Genomic DNA, 16,187 nt, shown 5'->3' on the forward strand with positions numbered 1-16,187 from the left:
CCTGTATGATATCACAGACCCACAGAGAGAGAAATAATAAGAGATTATCAAATTTCACCATTTGACCCACATCCTCCAAAGTCACCACCAGGGAACTTTTCAGTTTCTAAGTCTAACAAATTACTTACTTTAAGTAACTTTTTACTGCCATACAATCATTATAGGAAGCCTTAAAAATTTGAAAAATGTTAAATAAAGCAAGATCATTTATATTGCTATCTGCCGCCATCTATTGGAACAATTTTTAATATGTGAATGCCAAAGATGGTTCTTCCTCTTGCTCTGTGTACTATAGTCTATAGCAAAGGACTAAGAATCTGTAATTTATATAATAGATCTTTGCAAAATATATCTGCCCACTGTAACAACCTTTCTATATCTTCAGCAGCAATTTCTTCAAACGATTTTCCACTTTAGTCTTTATTCAAAGCATCACTTCTGCTAACAAATCACAGGTTTGTTATCAGCATGGTAATATTTATGTAAAATTGTTTTTTTGCTCAAATTTCATACTAGATATTCATATTTACTTGCATTCAAACTTTTCAATGTTGTTCCAAATACAATTTTTTTTCATTTATCCAAAGTAGGTACGAAGTTGGCTTCCACAGACATAACAAATGTATAAAACTTCTATGACAATAACCAACTTTGGAACATAAAGTCACCTCTCCTACAAATCTTTCATTGCCCTCTTGATTGAGTGCCGGACAAGAGCTTCTGATGTGTTCAACCATGGAGAGGAGAGAGTTTCTTTGAAGAACAAAGATAAATTATCATATCAAAAGAGAAAGAGAGAATGATGATCACAGTATTATTATTAATAATAATAATCGTAATCATAATAATCAAAAGAATCAAAAGAATCAATAGAATCAAATTGATAACAGAAGTACAGCTATTCAAGCCATTAGACTGTAGAACAGTCAGAGAGACTCTTCATTGTCTGTCTGTCTGTCTGTCTGTCTGTCTGTCTGTCTTTCGTTGTGGTTTATTGTTGTGTTCCAGTGACCATACAGACACACACCCACACAACACATCACAGGCTAGCCTAACCACTTTCCCTACGTCATTTCTGGGAAATGTTCACACCGACTCTTCAGTAAGTTTCTATTCTCTCACCACGCCCCTTATCTGTTGATTGACGTGGGGGCTAAGCAATAACGCGTGTCAGTCTGGGTCCGGTTCCACCAATCAGCTATTGGCCCTGAGCGCGTATAGAAACTGTATACACGGAAGTGGCCATTACGGCTCGTTGAGCGTCTGTACCTCTTCATATCAGAGCCAAAATGGCTTCATGTGTTCGCTTCTGAAAGGCGACCGGGGCGGGATATGAAGATAACCAATGAAACAGAGAAAGCAGAGGAAATAACATTCACACGGGTGCTTGTTGTTTTGCTTCAGCTCCATTCTTCAGCAGCTACAGACAGGAACACGGTCAGAAACTTCAAGTAGCCATGCTTCTGTTTTAAATGAGCGGTTAGCTGCTGAGGCACTTCTGACTGGACCAACATCATAAAGCAAGGTGAGCAAATATAAGTGTTACTATGAGTAAATGTTGGCAAATGACAGTCATCATTTACACTGGGCCTCAACTTTCAGGAGTGTGTTACATACAGAACGGCAGCATATGCAGCCATTACATATTATACAGTAAGTAACAGTGAGCAGCCAGTGGTCATAATCATAGACTGTATGGTCATAACTTGTCTAGTAGTCTGTACCTTGCTCCCTCAGCTCTTGATTACAGACGTTGTTGAACTTATCACAGGCACACCTACTGGTTGTGATATTCTTAGATGACACTCGCACAACACACAGTGTGATTTGCCTTTGTTGTTGCAGTGTTGTTATTTGTGTGTTGTGTCCCTGATTGACCTCAGGATGGCTCAGTGGGACAGACTGACACAGCTGCCGGCTGCTCTCCAACAGCAGCTACTGGAGCTCTATGACAAGGAGGCCTTACCTATGGATGTCCGGCACTACCTGGCTGCATGGATAGAGAATCAGGAGTGGTAAGGCAGCTCTGTGTCTTTATGTTGCAGCTCATGTGACCTGCACACATCATTTGGTTTCAAATCAAGAGTCGTGAAAGGAAAATATTCATGTTGTTATTTTTTCTACAGGCAGCGAGCCGCCACGGACTACAACTTGGCTGTGGTGCTGTTACAGGTTCTGCTGGATAATCTGGATATCCAACACAGCCGCTTTGTCCAGGAGGAGTCATTCCTACAGCAGCACAACATCAGACGCTACAAACAGAACTTTCAGGTTTGTATGAATGAGACATATTGGGTCAGTTTGCAATGCAAGAATCCTGAATAAGTCACATCTTTGTTTTGAAATGTGAGAACATCCGATGTAGCAGTAGAACATGAGGACTTTTTAATAATTTTTGTCATATTTTACATTGGTCTAATGACTATTTAAATGTTTTGTGATTCAAGGTAAATGTTCTTGGTGAGAGAAATGAAATAAGAATTATCTGATTCAACTTAATTGTGAATTTATTGAACTAGGAAATACAACAGAGAATATAATAAAAAATAACAAAAGAGCATAATCGAGAATCTATAAGAATACATCAGAGTCTATATTCAGCTGAATAGGACAGAGCTCTTAACATTACAGTGTGATGCAGGAATCTGACGAGGAGGAGTTCACTCCTTTGGATATTTATGATGTTCTTGTCATACCACTATCTTTAAAAAAAGGAAAATACACATATCATCCATGGTCCCTCCGCCAGCTCCCACACTACACAATCAGCACTGAATCAGCGCCAGTACTGGGTGGGGCAGATATCTTTCTTCTTACAAGGTCAAGGGAGGTTCATGCACAAAAGGCTAAATACAGTTCATGCAGTAGAAAAACATTACATACCAAGTATTGCGGACAATTAAAATATCCATTACAGTTAAAAAATAAAATAATGTCAGTGTTTGTTTCTGTCTGCTAGCTCGTTCAATTAATAAAACTAGACCATGTATTACATTTAGTTGGTTTTGTGAAAATAATTATTTATTATTTAAACTGTGTCTAAATCAAAGATTTTAACTTTGATATCTATATGACCTCCCTTCCCTGACAGAAGTATCTCAAAGACCCGTGTGACTTGGCGAGCACCATCCTGTGGTTTTTGCAAAAAGAGAAGGAAATCCTGCAGAGTGCTGATCTGATCAAACAGGTAGCGTAAAGATGAGACACACCCTGCTACACATGAGCAATAACACATGTATTATTGCAATAGCAGACAAACATGCAAACATTTTATCAACTGGCCATTAAGTACAGGAGTGGTGAAGGAAAATTGTTTCCATATAATGAGTGGTCAGTTCTCTATGTGTGTGTGTGTGTGTGAACAGATATCTTGATTAGATACCTTACCGGTAGAGGACATTTTGGCTGCGTCTCAGTCTCTGACCGACTTTCAATGGGTTGTTAGGTTCAGTGTAAGGGTTGGGCATGTATCTAATGGTTAACGCTGAGGTACAGGGCTAGGGAATGCATTATGTCAATAATTGTCCTCACTAAGATAGAAGTGCAGGGTTGTATGTGGGTGTTTGTGGTCATATGTAACACTGATTCTCAGTTATTAAGAAAGGACCACATGCAGTGAAAAACAATCTAAAGGAATCAGTGTGTGGGCTAAATAGTGAAAATGTTCCACCAGGCAGTGACATTGCTTTTAACTCCCACTTTGACTCAAAGTCATTCTTTGCTCTGTAACATTTTTAACACCCTTGTCATTTCCTCTGTTTCAGGTCCAGCTTTTGCAAGTGGAGCCAGAAATCATGGAGATTAGCAGCCAACAGGACCTTGAACGTAAAATGGCAGGCCTACGGAATGAACTGCAGGTCCAGATTATGTTGTTTATGTTATTATCTGGTCCTTTAATTAAAGTTATTAAAGTTAATATCTTTTTTTCTTTCCGTTCTCTGTTCTTTTGGGATATAGTGCATGGAACATACAATAGTGTGTCTGGAGGAGCAGCAAGATGAGTTTGATTTTAAATTCCAAACCCACAAAATGGAAGGTAAGTGGATACAAAAGTTCAGATTCTATCTGTGTGCTCTCATGATGTGAAGAAATACAATGGCCTGAATCACAGTTTCACATCCTCTTTTATTTTCGTTGCTCTTATATGGAAACTCTGAACCCCCCTGTGGAAACTATTAAACAGCTGTTGCAAATGAAGCCGTGAATAATGCTCAAATCAAAAATCTTCAGTCGCTTGTCAATAAACTGAACGAGTGTAGAAAGGTAACAAATTCTTAAGTACCACTTTTATTTCTTTGCTCCAATTATTTTCCTACTTTTTAAAAACATTTTGTCTCATGCAATTTCCTTATCAGAGCACACTGTCCGACCTAAATAAGATCCTGGACAGAGCTGAAGACCTGATCGACATACTGGTGAAAAAGGAGCTGGTGGAGTGGCAGAGGAGGCAGCAGAAATCCTGCATTGGTGCCCCAGACGATGTTTGCCTGGATCAGCTGGAGAAGTGGTAGGTTCACCTCAACCTGCTCCACATCAGTTTTAATCGTTGATGTTTACTGTAAATAAATTGCTAGGATGGAGACAAACCTGCATAATATTAAGTTGATTAAATAACAAAATTAGGACACATTTAGGACTTCAAGTTTCACCGCCATGTTCTCCATTTGTTGCTGTTTCAACAATAATTTGTTCCATGACGCGTGTGAACATCGTCTTGTTTGCTCTCTTGGGTTTGCAGGTTCACCTGTGTGGCAGTGTGTTTGTTCCAGGTACGGGAGTTTCTTAGTAAGCTGGAGGAGCTCGTGGGCAAAGTGTCCTATGAAAATGACCCTGTGAAGGCCCAGAAACCTGCACTGCAGTTGAGAGCAGATACTCTCCTAAACAACTTACTCAAAAGGTCTCTCTTCAGTTCGTCACTCTCTCTTGTTCTTTAGTGTTTTCTTGTACCATTTGCTGATTTTAGTTTTGTGTTTCTGATAGTTCCTTTGTGGTTGAGACGCAGCCATCCATGCCTCAGGGTAAAGGACCTCTGGTTCTTCGCACAAATGTCCAGTTCTCTGCCAAGACCAGGTCAGGGTGCCGCTCTGGTCAATCTGTATGTTTAATCTTGGACAGTATAAGTATTAACCCACTCTATAAGGGTGATGTTGCCATGTCACTGCAGTGCTTTGAATTAATTCAAATTTGTCCTGCCACAGTTTCATATTGTGACTTTAATCTCTCAAAGTAATTTTAGTTCAAGCTCTAACCTTTTTTTGTACATATTCATTTTTTAATTTGAAAGTTTTCCAGTTTTTTTTTCTTCCAGTTTTCCAGTTTAAAAGTCCTAAAACCTCAAACTTGACTTTTCAGACTTCTGGTTAAGTTTCCTGAGCTGAACCACTCCATGAAAGTAAATGTTTCCAAGGAGAGGTGAGATACCTCTATTACCTTCACTTCAAACAAACAATGCATGTTAATCAATGGAGTGAGATGGTTTGTTGCTCTCCTTTGCTCAATGATTTTTTTTCTCCCTCTTAGGGAATCCCCCCAAATCAAAGGGTGAGTGTTTCAAGATATACCTTTAACTACAAGATCAAACCGTGTTTACAGTTCAACTGTAATTAACTTTCACATTTGATGTGAATAGTTCTCATGAAACCTATTGTCATAGATACCGTCGTTTCAATGTCCTGGGGACCAAAACCAAGGCGTTGAACATGATAGAGAGCCAGAGTGGAGGCATGGTGGCTGACTTCAGACATCTGGTGAGTAATGATATGATAACACAAATTAAAGGACAACTGAGAAATAATTGTACCAAGTACAAATCCTGTAAGAATTTTTCCCCACTTCATTTGCTTTTAGTTCTTTTCTTTTGTCTTTATTGCTTTAATACAGGTGTATGAAATTGTAAAATATAAAGCCTTGTTTACTTTGTGTAACTGTTTGTAGTGTAACTCATCTTCATCAGGATCTTTATCTAATATTATTTTTGTGTGTCTTGATCTCTGACCCTAAACCGTTTTCCCATTTCCCGTTAAACTCATCTTCTTTCACAAAAAATGTCCCCACAAATATTTTCCGTCAGTATCAAGTCACTTTCGTGTGATGCTTCATCCGGCTGTGAGTAAAATTTTCGACCAGATACTTATCTTCCTCCAGCACCACATGAGATAAATTGCCAAAGTATGAATTTAAATAAATTCTATATCACTTTTAATAATTACAAATAACAACACAAAACAGTGTCAGACACATAGTAGGAAGCAGTGCTTGGAAGAAACATTCAGAGCATTTATACAGCCTTGTTTTGTCTTCGACGTTGCCAATTAATTATTTTCCCCCATTCTGTCTAATTGTGGTCTTTGTAGTCTGAATATATGAGTCACTTTTCCATTTAGATTTCTTCTTTAATTCTCAGTCATTAGTCATATGTTGGTGGCTCTTCCCTTTCACAGTCTCTTGTAATAGCCATTTTACAAGCTAACAAACTAACAAATAGGCTTTTAATTAAATATCTGTCAAATTCTGCTTCACCTCAGTTGAGTTAACTTACACAGATAAAGTACTGTGTATCTCCAGGGATCAGAAAATTTGTTGTAACACTGCACAAACTATTTCCCAATTCAGATAAGTCAGATAAGCCTGGAACATTGAATGATCCAGGCTCTCACCAACATTTCTCTTGTGGATCAGACTGGTCGAGGGAAAGGGCTCGATAAAAATTGGCAAATTGAGCTGGTGATAAGCAGCATCCTTCATGGATCTTTGCAGCCAAATTGTATTACTCTGGCTCAGGGGTCTTTATATAAACTATAAAATGTACTATAGTCACTCTTTACTCTCACAGGGCAATATGGTTATATTAGACTAATTCTGTGTGTTGTTATCATTTGTCTGTAGACTTTGAAAGAGCAGAAGTCTGGAGGCAGCGGCAAAGGAGTCAGTGATGTGAGTGGACTCCCTGATGATACCGTCTTTGTTATAATTAATAATTCATGAAGATGTGAACAGCTTCATGAATTTGTGTGTGTATTTTGGTGCAGATTCCTCTCTCTGTCACAGAAGAGCTGCACGTCATCTACTTTGACACTGTCTTCGAGCTGAAAGGCTTGTCAGTTCCTCTGCAGGTGAAGTTTCTTGTTTCTTCTCTTGTGATGTGGCTTGTTTCATAAAAGAAAATCGTTAACCGACATGTTTACAGTAGAAACACTGATCATTTATCTATATACACAACGTAGGCCTCCTCCCTCCCGGTTGTCATCATCTCCAACTCCAGCCAGCAGCAGAGTGCCTGGGCTTCTGTCCTCTGGTTCAACATGCTCAGTCAGGACCCCAAGGTGAGAGATTGTCAACATTAACACACACACAAGTAGTATTTTACAGTCCAATTCTCCTTTATTACTGTAAGATGGCAATCAGAAGTACTGTATATATTTTTAATGTGCTCTTGTTTATCCAGGACATCAAGTTCTTTGCCAACTGTCCTGCAGCCACATGGTCACAGTTTGGAGAGATGCTGAGCTGGCAGTTTCTCTCTGCTACTAAACTTGGTCTGAATGATACTCAGCTGGAAATGATCGCTTACAAAATCTTTGGTAAATCCTGTTTTTGTCTTCGGTTTATTATTTTGATTATTTTTGTGGTTGAGCTGAATTCAGTCGTTTGTATGTGAAACATGAAATCAGGAAACTTTGAGGTTAGATTTTTGTCATGTGTTGTTAAAATGCATTTTGATTGTTAAGACTTATTTGCGTTATAATTTTAAGATAAAAAAAAAGACTTCAGCAAACAGCCTAAGCAGCACTTTCAATATCAAATATGGTGAGAAATGTTTGCTCTGTCATGCATCTTGGACCTTTTGATACTTGAAAGGAATATATTCTGTCACTGATTACCCTTAAGAATAGAGAATAGAAATTGTGCCCTAACTATTTGGGAAGGTGGTAAATTGATATTCTTTTACCATTTTCTACCCCATTTTTTGCCTGACCACAAAAGCAAGGCTTCCCTTAGAACCATTAAAGTCTGGGACCTTGTCCTGAAGTTCCACCACAGACTGGTCGGACAACTTTTTCTGTTTTAAAATTGTGTGTAAATACAGTGTTGTTTCAAAGTGACCACAGAATAGGGTCAGTGTTTGGCAGCATTCAGTTTTCGTATGACTGTTTGTCATTGACATGAGGAACCTGAAGCTTCTGCCAGAGAACAGCAGGACACCGAGCATGAGGTGTTACCAGATCACATTTATATTCAGATTAGGATTTGGATTGTACGATGTAATTCAGCATCCTTTTTATTTTATTGTAGATTTGATCCAAAATTGAAATGTACAATAATTGTTTTGTCAATGCAGGAAAGCAGCTGACTTATGACAACTGCAAAGTTGGTTGGTCAAAATTTAGCAAGGTAAGAATATTGAACTTTTGAAAATATTTTTTAAGTATGCCTCAAGTGATTAACCACGGAACTCAAAACATCCCCTGAATTTCCCCCTTAAACTTCACCATGAAGCTGACAAGTTGAATTGTTACCTTGCCTAACACACTAACCAAATTAAAGATCTAATGATATGACCTTCATACTAATGTTCAGCCACTTAAATATGGCAAACAATACCTGCTAAACAACAGCATGTTAATGTGGACATTGTGACCATGGTAGCTGAGAGACACCTCCATCAGCCACAAACATTTTTCACTATGAATGAACAGGATGAGAATTCCACCATCAATCCTACAGTTTGGTTTTCTGTTTAATGACCATTAGACCCAGAGCCTCTCAGCATCACTAAAAGAGCTCTAGATTCTTAGTTGCTGTCTATTGTTTATGAACAAATGTTCATGGTGTGTATCAATAATCTTTTCTTCCCTCTTTGTAACAGGAGAATGCTCCAGACACTTTCTGGATATGGTTTGATGGCATCTTGTTGATGGTGAAAACATTCCTCGAGGACCTGTGGAGGGATGGGTATGTTAATTCTGGGATCATAACTGCCTTTTAGCACGTGCACATAATTCCGTGGAAGTGGGAGAAGTTTGTAGTTTGAACAAGATTTTTTTTACATGTGCTGTAGACTCATCATGGGTTTTGTGAGCAAAGGCAAAGAGAATTCGCTCCTGAAGAAGAAACAGAGAGGCACGTTCTTGTTGCGCTTTAGTGACAGTGTCATTGGAGGAATAACTTTCTCCTGGGTGGAAATCACTGGAACTGGTGAGATCGTTTTTTTTGTTACAAATTATTCCCCAAAATGTGTTTTGTAAGACAAAAAGACAAACAACCCAGCTTTCTGCTAAGTCAAACCCACTTTTTATTTTACTTTGTATGATCCTGTGTCTATTTTAGGTGAGCCTTATGTGAAGACAGTCCAACCCTTCACCAAAGATGACCTCAAACAGATCCCCTTCCAAGAGATCATCAGGAATTTTCAGATCTTAGAGGCAGATAACATCCCAGAAAATCCTCTTCTCTATCTGTATCCAAACATCCCTAAAGAAAAGGCCTTTGGAAAATACTACTCTGAGAAGAGTGGAGGTAAGAGCACCACATTTGTTTGGAGATTCTTTTTTCAAGCTACTTGCATAATTTCATTAAATAAAACTGCCCAAAAAGCACAATTTACAATTTGTGGCTAATCTGCATTGAATGGCATGTTTGTTTGCAGTAGTAATGGTTAAATGTATTTATTCAGGGCTGGGGATGAAGATGACACATTCACATGCAAACTCATTCTCTTTCAGATGATAGTCCTTACATCAAGTACATCAAAACCAAGCTGATGTTTGTGTCAAAGGAGTAAGTATAGGTTCATTTAAAGTGTCTTGTTTGTTTGAAACTAAATTGTTCTGTTTGTGTTTTTTTCCTCTTCTTCCAATTTTCCATCGTTGTTGTTACGTGGTTGTGGAGCGTTGGTTATTGTGAGTCAGTTTGTAATGAGAGATAAACAATGCAGCACCAGACACTGTCTGCACACATGCTCGACTGTCAGCATGAGAACCCAGCAGTGTGCTGTATACATGTTTCGGGACCCGGCTAAATTGACACTCACAAATAAAGTTAGTTAGTCAACCCCTCCCTTTCCATCAGAAGATTTTTTTATTTTTATTTATACCCTGCAAGGTGTCAACAAACAACAGATGCACTCAGTTCATCCAAGATGCAGCATACCCAGCCACTGGTTGTATTGACTGTTTGTGATTGGTCATGTAGGAACACACTGGAGACTAGGCCACCTATGTCCTCTGACATGGCGCAGGGTGAAGGCCTGGAGGCAATGAATGGCATGTCTGGAGAGGCAGCTGGTGAGTCATGGCTCTGCTGTCCCACCCAGCTAAAAACCACGTCAAACAGACAAAGCTCTCTTTCACCACAGAGCTTTGTTACTATTACTGTCTCAGCCAATGACTGTATATGAAAATGGACGATGCAACAGTTTTGTAGAAGTGAATCTCGTTTGCCAGCAAGCAGCTGGCTGGCTGGAATATATAACCAGTGCCCTCTCCATGTTAGTGGATGGGACATGGGTCAAAATCCCAGTACAGTTAAAATATTTAATATGACGCATGTTGAAGTGTTTTCAGGAATGTTCTGAGCGACTGAGCTTGACTTGTGTTTGGTCAGACAACAGCTGCATCTGAAGTTCAGTGGGAGGAGGTGGAAACACGTCATCCATCTTAATATACGGTCATTGGTTTTTGGTCAGTGGGAAACATGCTGTCAACATAGAAGTCAGCAGACAGCTATGCAATTGTTGAACAAATGAACCCACTGTGGGACTAATAATGCATTATCTTAATCTCATCTTCTGGGTTTGTTGGCTGATTCTGCTGCATGCATGTACTGTAGACTGTTCTCCTGAACTGAAAATCTAACGGGTGTGGAAGTGATAGGGTTTTGCAATACTCTTCTTCTTCTACTTTGTTTTACCCTCTGTTGCTTGGTGCATCCACTGCATATCACTATACAACTGTGTAAACAAAACCACTACTAATGCTCAATCAAAATGCTCAATCAAAGATAATTTGATCTAATATTGACAAATTATGTGGTAATAAAATGTCAACCTCTTTTTTTTCATGGCTTGAGAAGCAAATATTGGGAAATAGTTTAATTTTTTATTTTAATTATTACTTGTGAAATTACTTTGTTAAATACATATAAAAATAAAGATTGCTGTATTATTTCTGGTCACGACCAGAGTTTAAAGAGTTTTAGAGGAATTGGTCAGCAGATTTTCCTTTTAACAGAGCCAGGCTGCATGTTTACAGTGTTTGTGATATGCTAAACTAACGTCTCACCTCAACCCGTGAAAGTAACCTGCATGTATTTCACTTGAAATTAAAAAAGAATGTATTAATGACCTTCATTTAATCTAATACTGCATGCAATTCAAAATCAAGTCCCGCTGTTTTGTAAACTCATACAGAAACAGTCATTGTACTTTTAGCTGCTGAGCCCGACTTATTTTTGTCACTCTCATTTTCTCAGTGAAAACATGACCAGAAATAATGTGTCTTCTTCTTCTTGTCCCCTTCTTGTCTCCTGTTGTTTCCTCTCAGAACAAGACGGGAATCTTCATCCTCTTGACTCGACCATGGAAACCCAACAGTCTGATCCCATGCTGTCTGACTTGGTCCCACAGGAGGATTTGCTGCAGTTTCTCAACAACCCCAACCTCTTCCCTGAATCGAGCATCTTTGAATACGAGCCGGGGATGCCAGATTTCACACTTCAAGAATTGAATTGTCTGTCCCCATAATCCTGTGGTATCATTTTCCAAAAAGCACCTGTTATCTGTATTTAACCAAACCATCACTCATCGTCTGATTTACTCTCAACTACCTACGTCACAACAATCCATGTCACAGAAATGCAGTCGACATAGCAAATCCACAGTTAACAAGTAGTTTTATTTGAAATACAACTTTTCATAATCCTGACAGTCAATGTTTAGAGTAGCTTTTTTAGAATCAAATATTTATAATTTATTTTATCATGTTTATTGTTGTTGGAAGATATTGTAAGGCCACAGAGGATATCATTTAGTTAACTCACTGCATTAGTCTATCAGGCACTTGCACTAGACCCTCCCACCTACGGAAAATGTTGGATTCAGGGTCCCTCTTTATTTTAAGACAGCTGAAGAATGCTAGAAAAGTGAAACCTTAATTGTTTAAAGTCCTTCTGTGTTTTTTAATGTTGCAGAATCGTTATAAAATTGCTTTTATGTCAACCTGCTCATTTAAGTCAAAATAAAGGTTACTGGCCATACTACATAAATGGATGTTTGTATATTCTATCATTAATGAATATTTTTTATGAACACACGTGCCAAGTTGCAAAAAATATGCACTGATTATTTTTCATCATGTGACCAGAAACACAACTTCGAATGTTGCTCTGTTCTGCGAATTCGCAACTCGACATCAGAGTCGCATTCACTTTTTATCAGTATATCACTAATATTACATAACCCAAGACTGATTATTAGACTGATTTGGTTCATGGTAGGTACGTCAAACTCCATTTGCTTCCCGTGTGAGATGTTTTAAATTGGCCATAATGCTGGGGACAGCATACCCCTTCCCCTGCTGCCCCCCTCAGGCCAGACCTCACACTTTTGAATAAATATACAGCCTGATGAGGTGGAGCAGGTCTACATCACCAACATGAAGTAGGAGGCACTCGTCTACCAACTTCCTATTCACAAATTTACCTAATCTTAAGGTGCTATACTGAACTCAGAAAATATCACTTTGACCCATGCGCTGCCAAAAGTTGCACTTGTTTTTTTCTGTTTGCATGTGTTTCCTTAATCTGCCGTGCGTTGAGGTCTCTTGGCCACCATGAGTCATACACTGGGAGCATGTTAACACTCATTGGGAGATGAGTCACTGGTAAGAGTCATAGGTTCCTGTGTTATTGAAATGAGGCATGTTATGTTAGACGGGGATATCCAGTGCTGATTTTGTAACAGCAGTGTTTTTTTGTGTGTGATGTAACAGACACTAAACTAAATCATGTCCAGGCTCGTTAGACCAAATTTCGACAGCAACATTGCAACTTGACAACAAATTCAAACTTTTGTTCACTATATGAAAACTAAGACCCTGCCTTACTCTTTTCATTCATTCTTTCTACAAACTAAGTCTCACAACTTCACACAACTTACATTTCAAACAGAGTAAAAGCCTTGTATTCCACTAGAATGATATCATCCTGGTCCAGAGGCTGGTGAAGGGCACAGCGGCCCTGGTGAGCAGCAGATGGTAGGCCTGGCGAAACTGTCGGTTCATGACGGCATAAAGCACGGGGTTGATGCAGCTGTTGAGCCACGTGAGGTTTGCACAGAACATGTGCAGTACCTGTGGGGCGCGGTTGTGTTTGTCGGCTATGTTGAGCAGCATGAAGGGCACGAAGCAGCACACGAAACACAGGAAAACAATGAAGCACATGCGGGTCACTCGCTTGAATTCGCCATCATCTCCTGAAGTGGCTGAGGGGGAAGTTAATGCTGCAGCTGTGGAGGAGGTGGGTGCAGGGGTGAGATCAGGAGGCCTGTTGACTGCTGATGGATTTGAGGATGTGGCAGAGCTCTGGGTAGATTGGTTGACCATTTTGTAGGGTATAACATCTTTGCTTTGTGTCAGATCTGCCTGACTGCTTATTTCACAGCTACATGTGTTGGCCATGCCACTCTCTACACCACTGTCATCAGTCCCTTGCACTGAGGAAGCTGGTTTCCTCCTGGACGACCTGCGGCTGGGCCTGTAGCGAAGCAGGGCCTGCGAGGCAATCTGGACACGTTTGTAGATGAGTAGGTAGAATACACCGACACAGGTCAGACCAACAAAAAAGTAGAAAAAGAGCAGGATGGTGGTGTAGGGGCGACCCCTGGTACGATGGAAGCTGCATGTGCACACCTGTGGCACGAACACGTAGACAGACCAGAGCGGGCCGAAGCTGGCCAGGCCGAGCGCCCATGCCGAGGCCAGGAGTAACATCAGACCTCGGTCAGAGAAGACACGATCAAACACAGTCCGCTTTGCAACCAGGAGATATCTGCTCACTGCCACCAGGCAAAGGGTGATGATGGAGACAGCGTTGGAGAGGAAGAGCAGCAGGCCGAAGAGGGTGCACCAGAGCTCTCCACTGCGCCATCTGAGGTGTAGGTAGGAGTCGACAGAGATAGGCTGCAGTATGGTGCAGTAAAGGAGATCAGCTATGGCCAGGTTGATGATCAGCACATTGAAGCGAGTCCTCAGACGTGGGTCTAAGGCGAAGGCCAGAATGGTCATCAGGTTCCCGACTGTTCCAGTGATGGTCACAGCACATCCCCACAGCACAGCGAAGTACCGGTAGCTCACAACGGAGGGACTGTAGCAGGAGAAGAGGTCGTCCTCCGTTTGGTTTGTGTGGTTCATCAGCATTCTGTCAACTGACAGGAATGAAAGTATGGGTTAACTTCCCTTTAATGTGCTCATGGACAGTTCAATTTAAAGAGAAAGCCTGTCCTTCATGTCCCCACTCTCCGACGAGGAAGTTACTGAAGGGTGAGGTTTCCACTTCCTCTTGTACAAACTCTTACAAATGTCCACAAACCAGAACTCATTTCTAAACGTAAGGCTTCATACCTTAAGAAATGAATGAAAGAAATGAAATTACAACTTTTTCATCAAAATAAGTCTTGTCATAAATTGTAAGGTGGATTCTGCTGATGGTTTAAGACTCTCAGTTAGTGAAATATTGCATAAAGCAAAGTTAGAAAAGCAGGAAAATCACGATTTAAAAACTAAATGCATCTTTCTATTCATTCTATGTAAAGCCAAGTTATAAAATAAATCCTATCATTAATGTCTCACCTTCCTGTCTTTCTATTCGTCGATGTGCATTGGTTGTTCTCTTCACTGATCTCAAACTCTGAATGTCGCACTTCCCTGCTGGTGTTACATCTGTTGTGCATCCCCCGGGTTGCTCAAATATCCTTTACATAATCAGATGGTAAGAAGACGGGTTTTTCCATTTCATGTCTAAATTTAGGAAGAGACCTCTTGCAAATTTTCTTCAAAAAGTATTTTTATTTTATATTTCAAACTGAGCAAAATGTATTCTCTCTGAGAAACAGGTTTTGTTTTTTTAATTATGTACTTTGTACTGGGCTTGGAACTTTCAACAGAATTCAAGTTTCTTGCAGGAAACGGGCATTCACTCCTTCTCATTTAATTTATATGATTTCTCTTAAAGCTGCAGTATTATAATATAGTACTTTTTAAGGTTTTTAGTACTTTTACTTTTTACTCTTTTTATTAAATTATACTATTTGTGCCTGAGATTTGAATCTTTGCTACGGAAGCGTATTGCCTTGATTCAAAAATCAAGAAAAACTGAAATCCTCCAAAAATATATCTGGAGGATTGATTACATTTAAATGTTATGCCACACAAAGGTAAATATAACTATCAAAACCTGTGTGCGGTAATAAATGTGTATAGCACAACTCTTGTGTGACGTTTATTTAAGTTACTGTGATGAGGCGAAAATGTTATATCATGTTTGTTTCAGAAATGATCAAGTTATTGAAAATAATAAGAAAAGTTGAGCCCCACAACAAAACTATATTTGATTAACTTGGAATTTAAGATTCAATCCTTAAACAGATTCTATTCCCACTCTAATAAAAGTAGTCTATCTCAATAAACAGAGTAATATGTGCATTTACTTTCACTCCTTTAAACACACTATCTATCTGTGCGCTCCAGTGAAAATGAGTTTAATCCTTCATTAATGATATAATAATGAGTGTATAAATCATTATTGATCTTTATCCATGTGAAACAAAATTATGTCCAACCAAACATGGGAAACATAAAAAGACTGAAGTTGTTAAAATGCAATAAACAAAATCCTGACTTGTAGAAATCATGGGTTTTCCTGTGATGGTTTGAAAAGATTAAGAGAGCACTCAACCCATTTCTCACCACTGAGTGGCAGTAATGTACCCTCTTATTTTCTCAAAGCGCAAAAGTAGAATACGCAGTAGAAATAATTTCAACAGCCACGGTGTGGTTCTGTGTTGAGGGATTTTCAGGACCCAAAATACAGACCCATGGATAAAGGCTGGTAGGTGAAGGGAAGCGTTTTTAATAAGGAAATAAAGTCCCTGGTATAGACAGGCAAACAGAAATTCATAATTCAAGAACTCTCAA

General features: G+C 39.4%; 2 protein-coding genes across 3 annotated transcripts; one reads left to right on the forward strand and one right to left on the reverse strand.

The window, feature by feature from the left end:
- The first annotated feature begins 1,299 nt into the window (after window positions 1-1,299).
- On the forward strand, window positions 1,300-12,261 carry stat2 (signal transducer and activator of transcription 2). 2 transcript variants are annotated; one of them, XM_053429837.1, is made up of 24 exons: window positions 1,305-1,525; window positions 1,884-2,015; window positions 2,127-2,271; window positions 3,092-3,187; window positions 3,765-3,857; window positions 3,958-4,036; window positions 4,184-4,263; window positions 4,356-4,507; window positions 4,739-4,897; window positions 4,981-5,070; window positions 5,353-5,412; window positions 5,521-5,541; window positions 5,654-5,747; window positions 6,886-6,933; window positions 7,029-7,112; window positions 7,224-7,322; window positions 7,445-7,580; window positions 8,339-8,391; window positions 8,867-8,952; window positions 9,059-9,195; window positions 9,328-9,516; window positions 9,723-9,777; window positions 10,192-10,283; window positions 11,541-12,261. In XM_053429837.1, the coding sequence occupies exons 2-24, from the start codon at window positions 1,885-1,887 to the stop codon at window positions 11,738-11,740; spliced, it is 2,379 nt and encodes a 792-aa protein (XP_053285812.1). In that variant the 5' UTR covers window positions 1,305-1,525; window position 1,884; the 3' UTR covers window positions 11,741-12,261. The 2 variants fall into 2 exon arrangements, with proteins under 2 accessions (XP_053285821.1, XP_053285812.1); XM_053429846.1 differs by lacking the exon at window positions 10,192-10,283 and having other exon boundaries at window positions 1,300-1,525; window positions 11,541-11,710.
- On the reverse strand, window positions 11,873-14,960 carry gpr84 (G protein-coupled receptor 84). The gene is made up of 2 exons (XM_053429912.1): window positions 14,844-14,960; window positions 11,873-14,419 (listed from the first exon to the last, which is right to left on the reverse strand). Exon 2 carries the CDS (start codon window positions 14,409-14,411, stop codon window positions 13,185-13,187), a length of 1,227 nt encoding a protein of 408 aa, XP_053285887.1. The 5' UTR covers window positions 14,412-14,419; window positions 14,844-14,960; the 3' UTR covers window positions 11,873-13,184.
- Between the last annotated feature and the right edge of the window lie 1,227 nt (window positions 14,961-16,187).

Source organism: Pleuronectes platessa, chromosome 2 (genome assembly GCF_947347685.1).
Source record: "Pleuronectes platessa chromosome 2, fPlePla1.1, whole genome shotgun sequence".
NCBI lineage: Eukaryota > Metazoa > Chordata > Actinopteri > Pleuronectiformes > Pleuronectidae > Pleuronectes > Pleuronectes platessa.

Bases quoted from the DNA above. Each gene is read 5' to 3' on its own strand.
- stat2 (XM_053429837.1), top strand. From the start codon at position 1,885: ATGGCTCAGTGGGACAGACTGACACAGCTGCCGGCTGCTCTCCAACAG. The intron at 9,196-9,327 runs GTGAGATCGTTT...TGTCTATTTTAG, and splicing joins GGTGGAAATCACTGGAACTG to GTGAGCCTTATGTGAAGACA. The intron at 9,517-9,722 runs GTAAGAGCACCA...ATTCTCTTTCAG, and splicing joins CTACTCTGAGAAGAGTGGAG to ATGATAGTCCTTACATCAAG.
- gpr84 (XM_053429912.1), bottom strand. From the start codon at position 14,411: ATGCTGATGAACCACACAAACCAAACGGAGGACGACCTCTTCTCCTGC.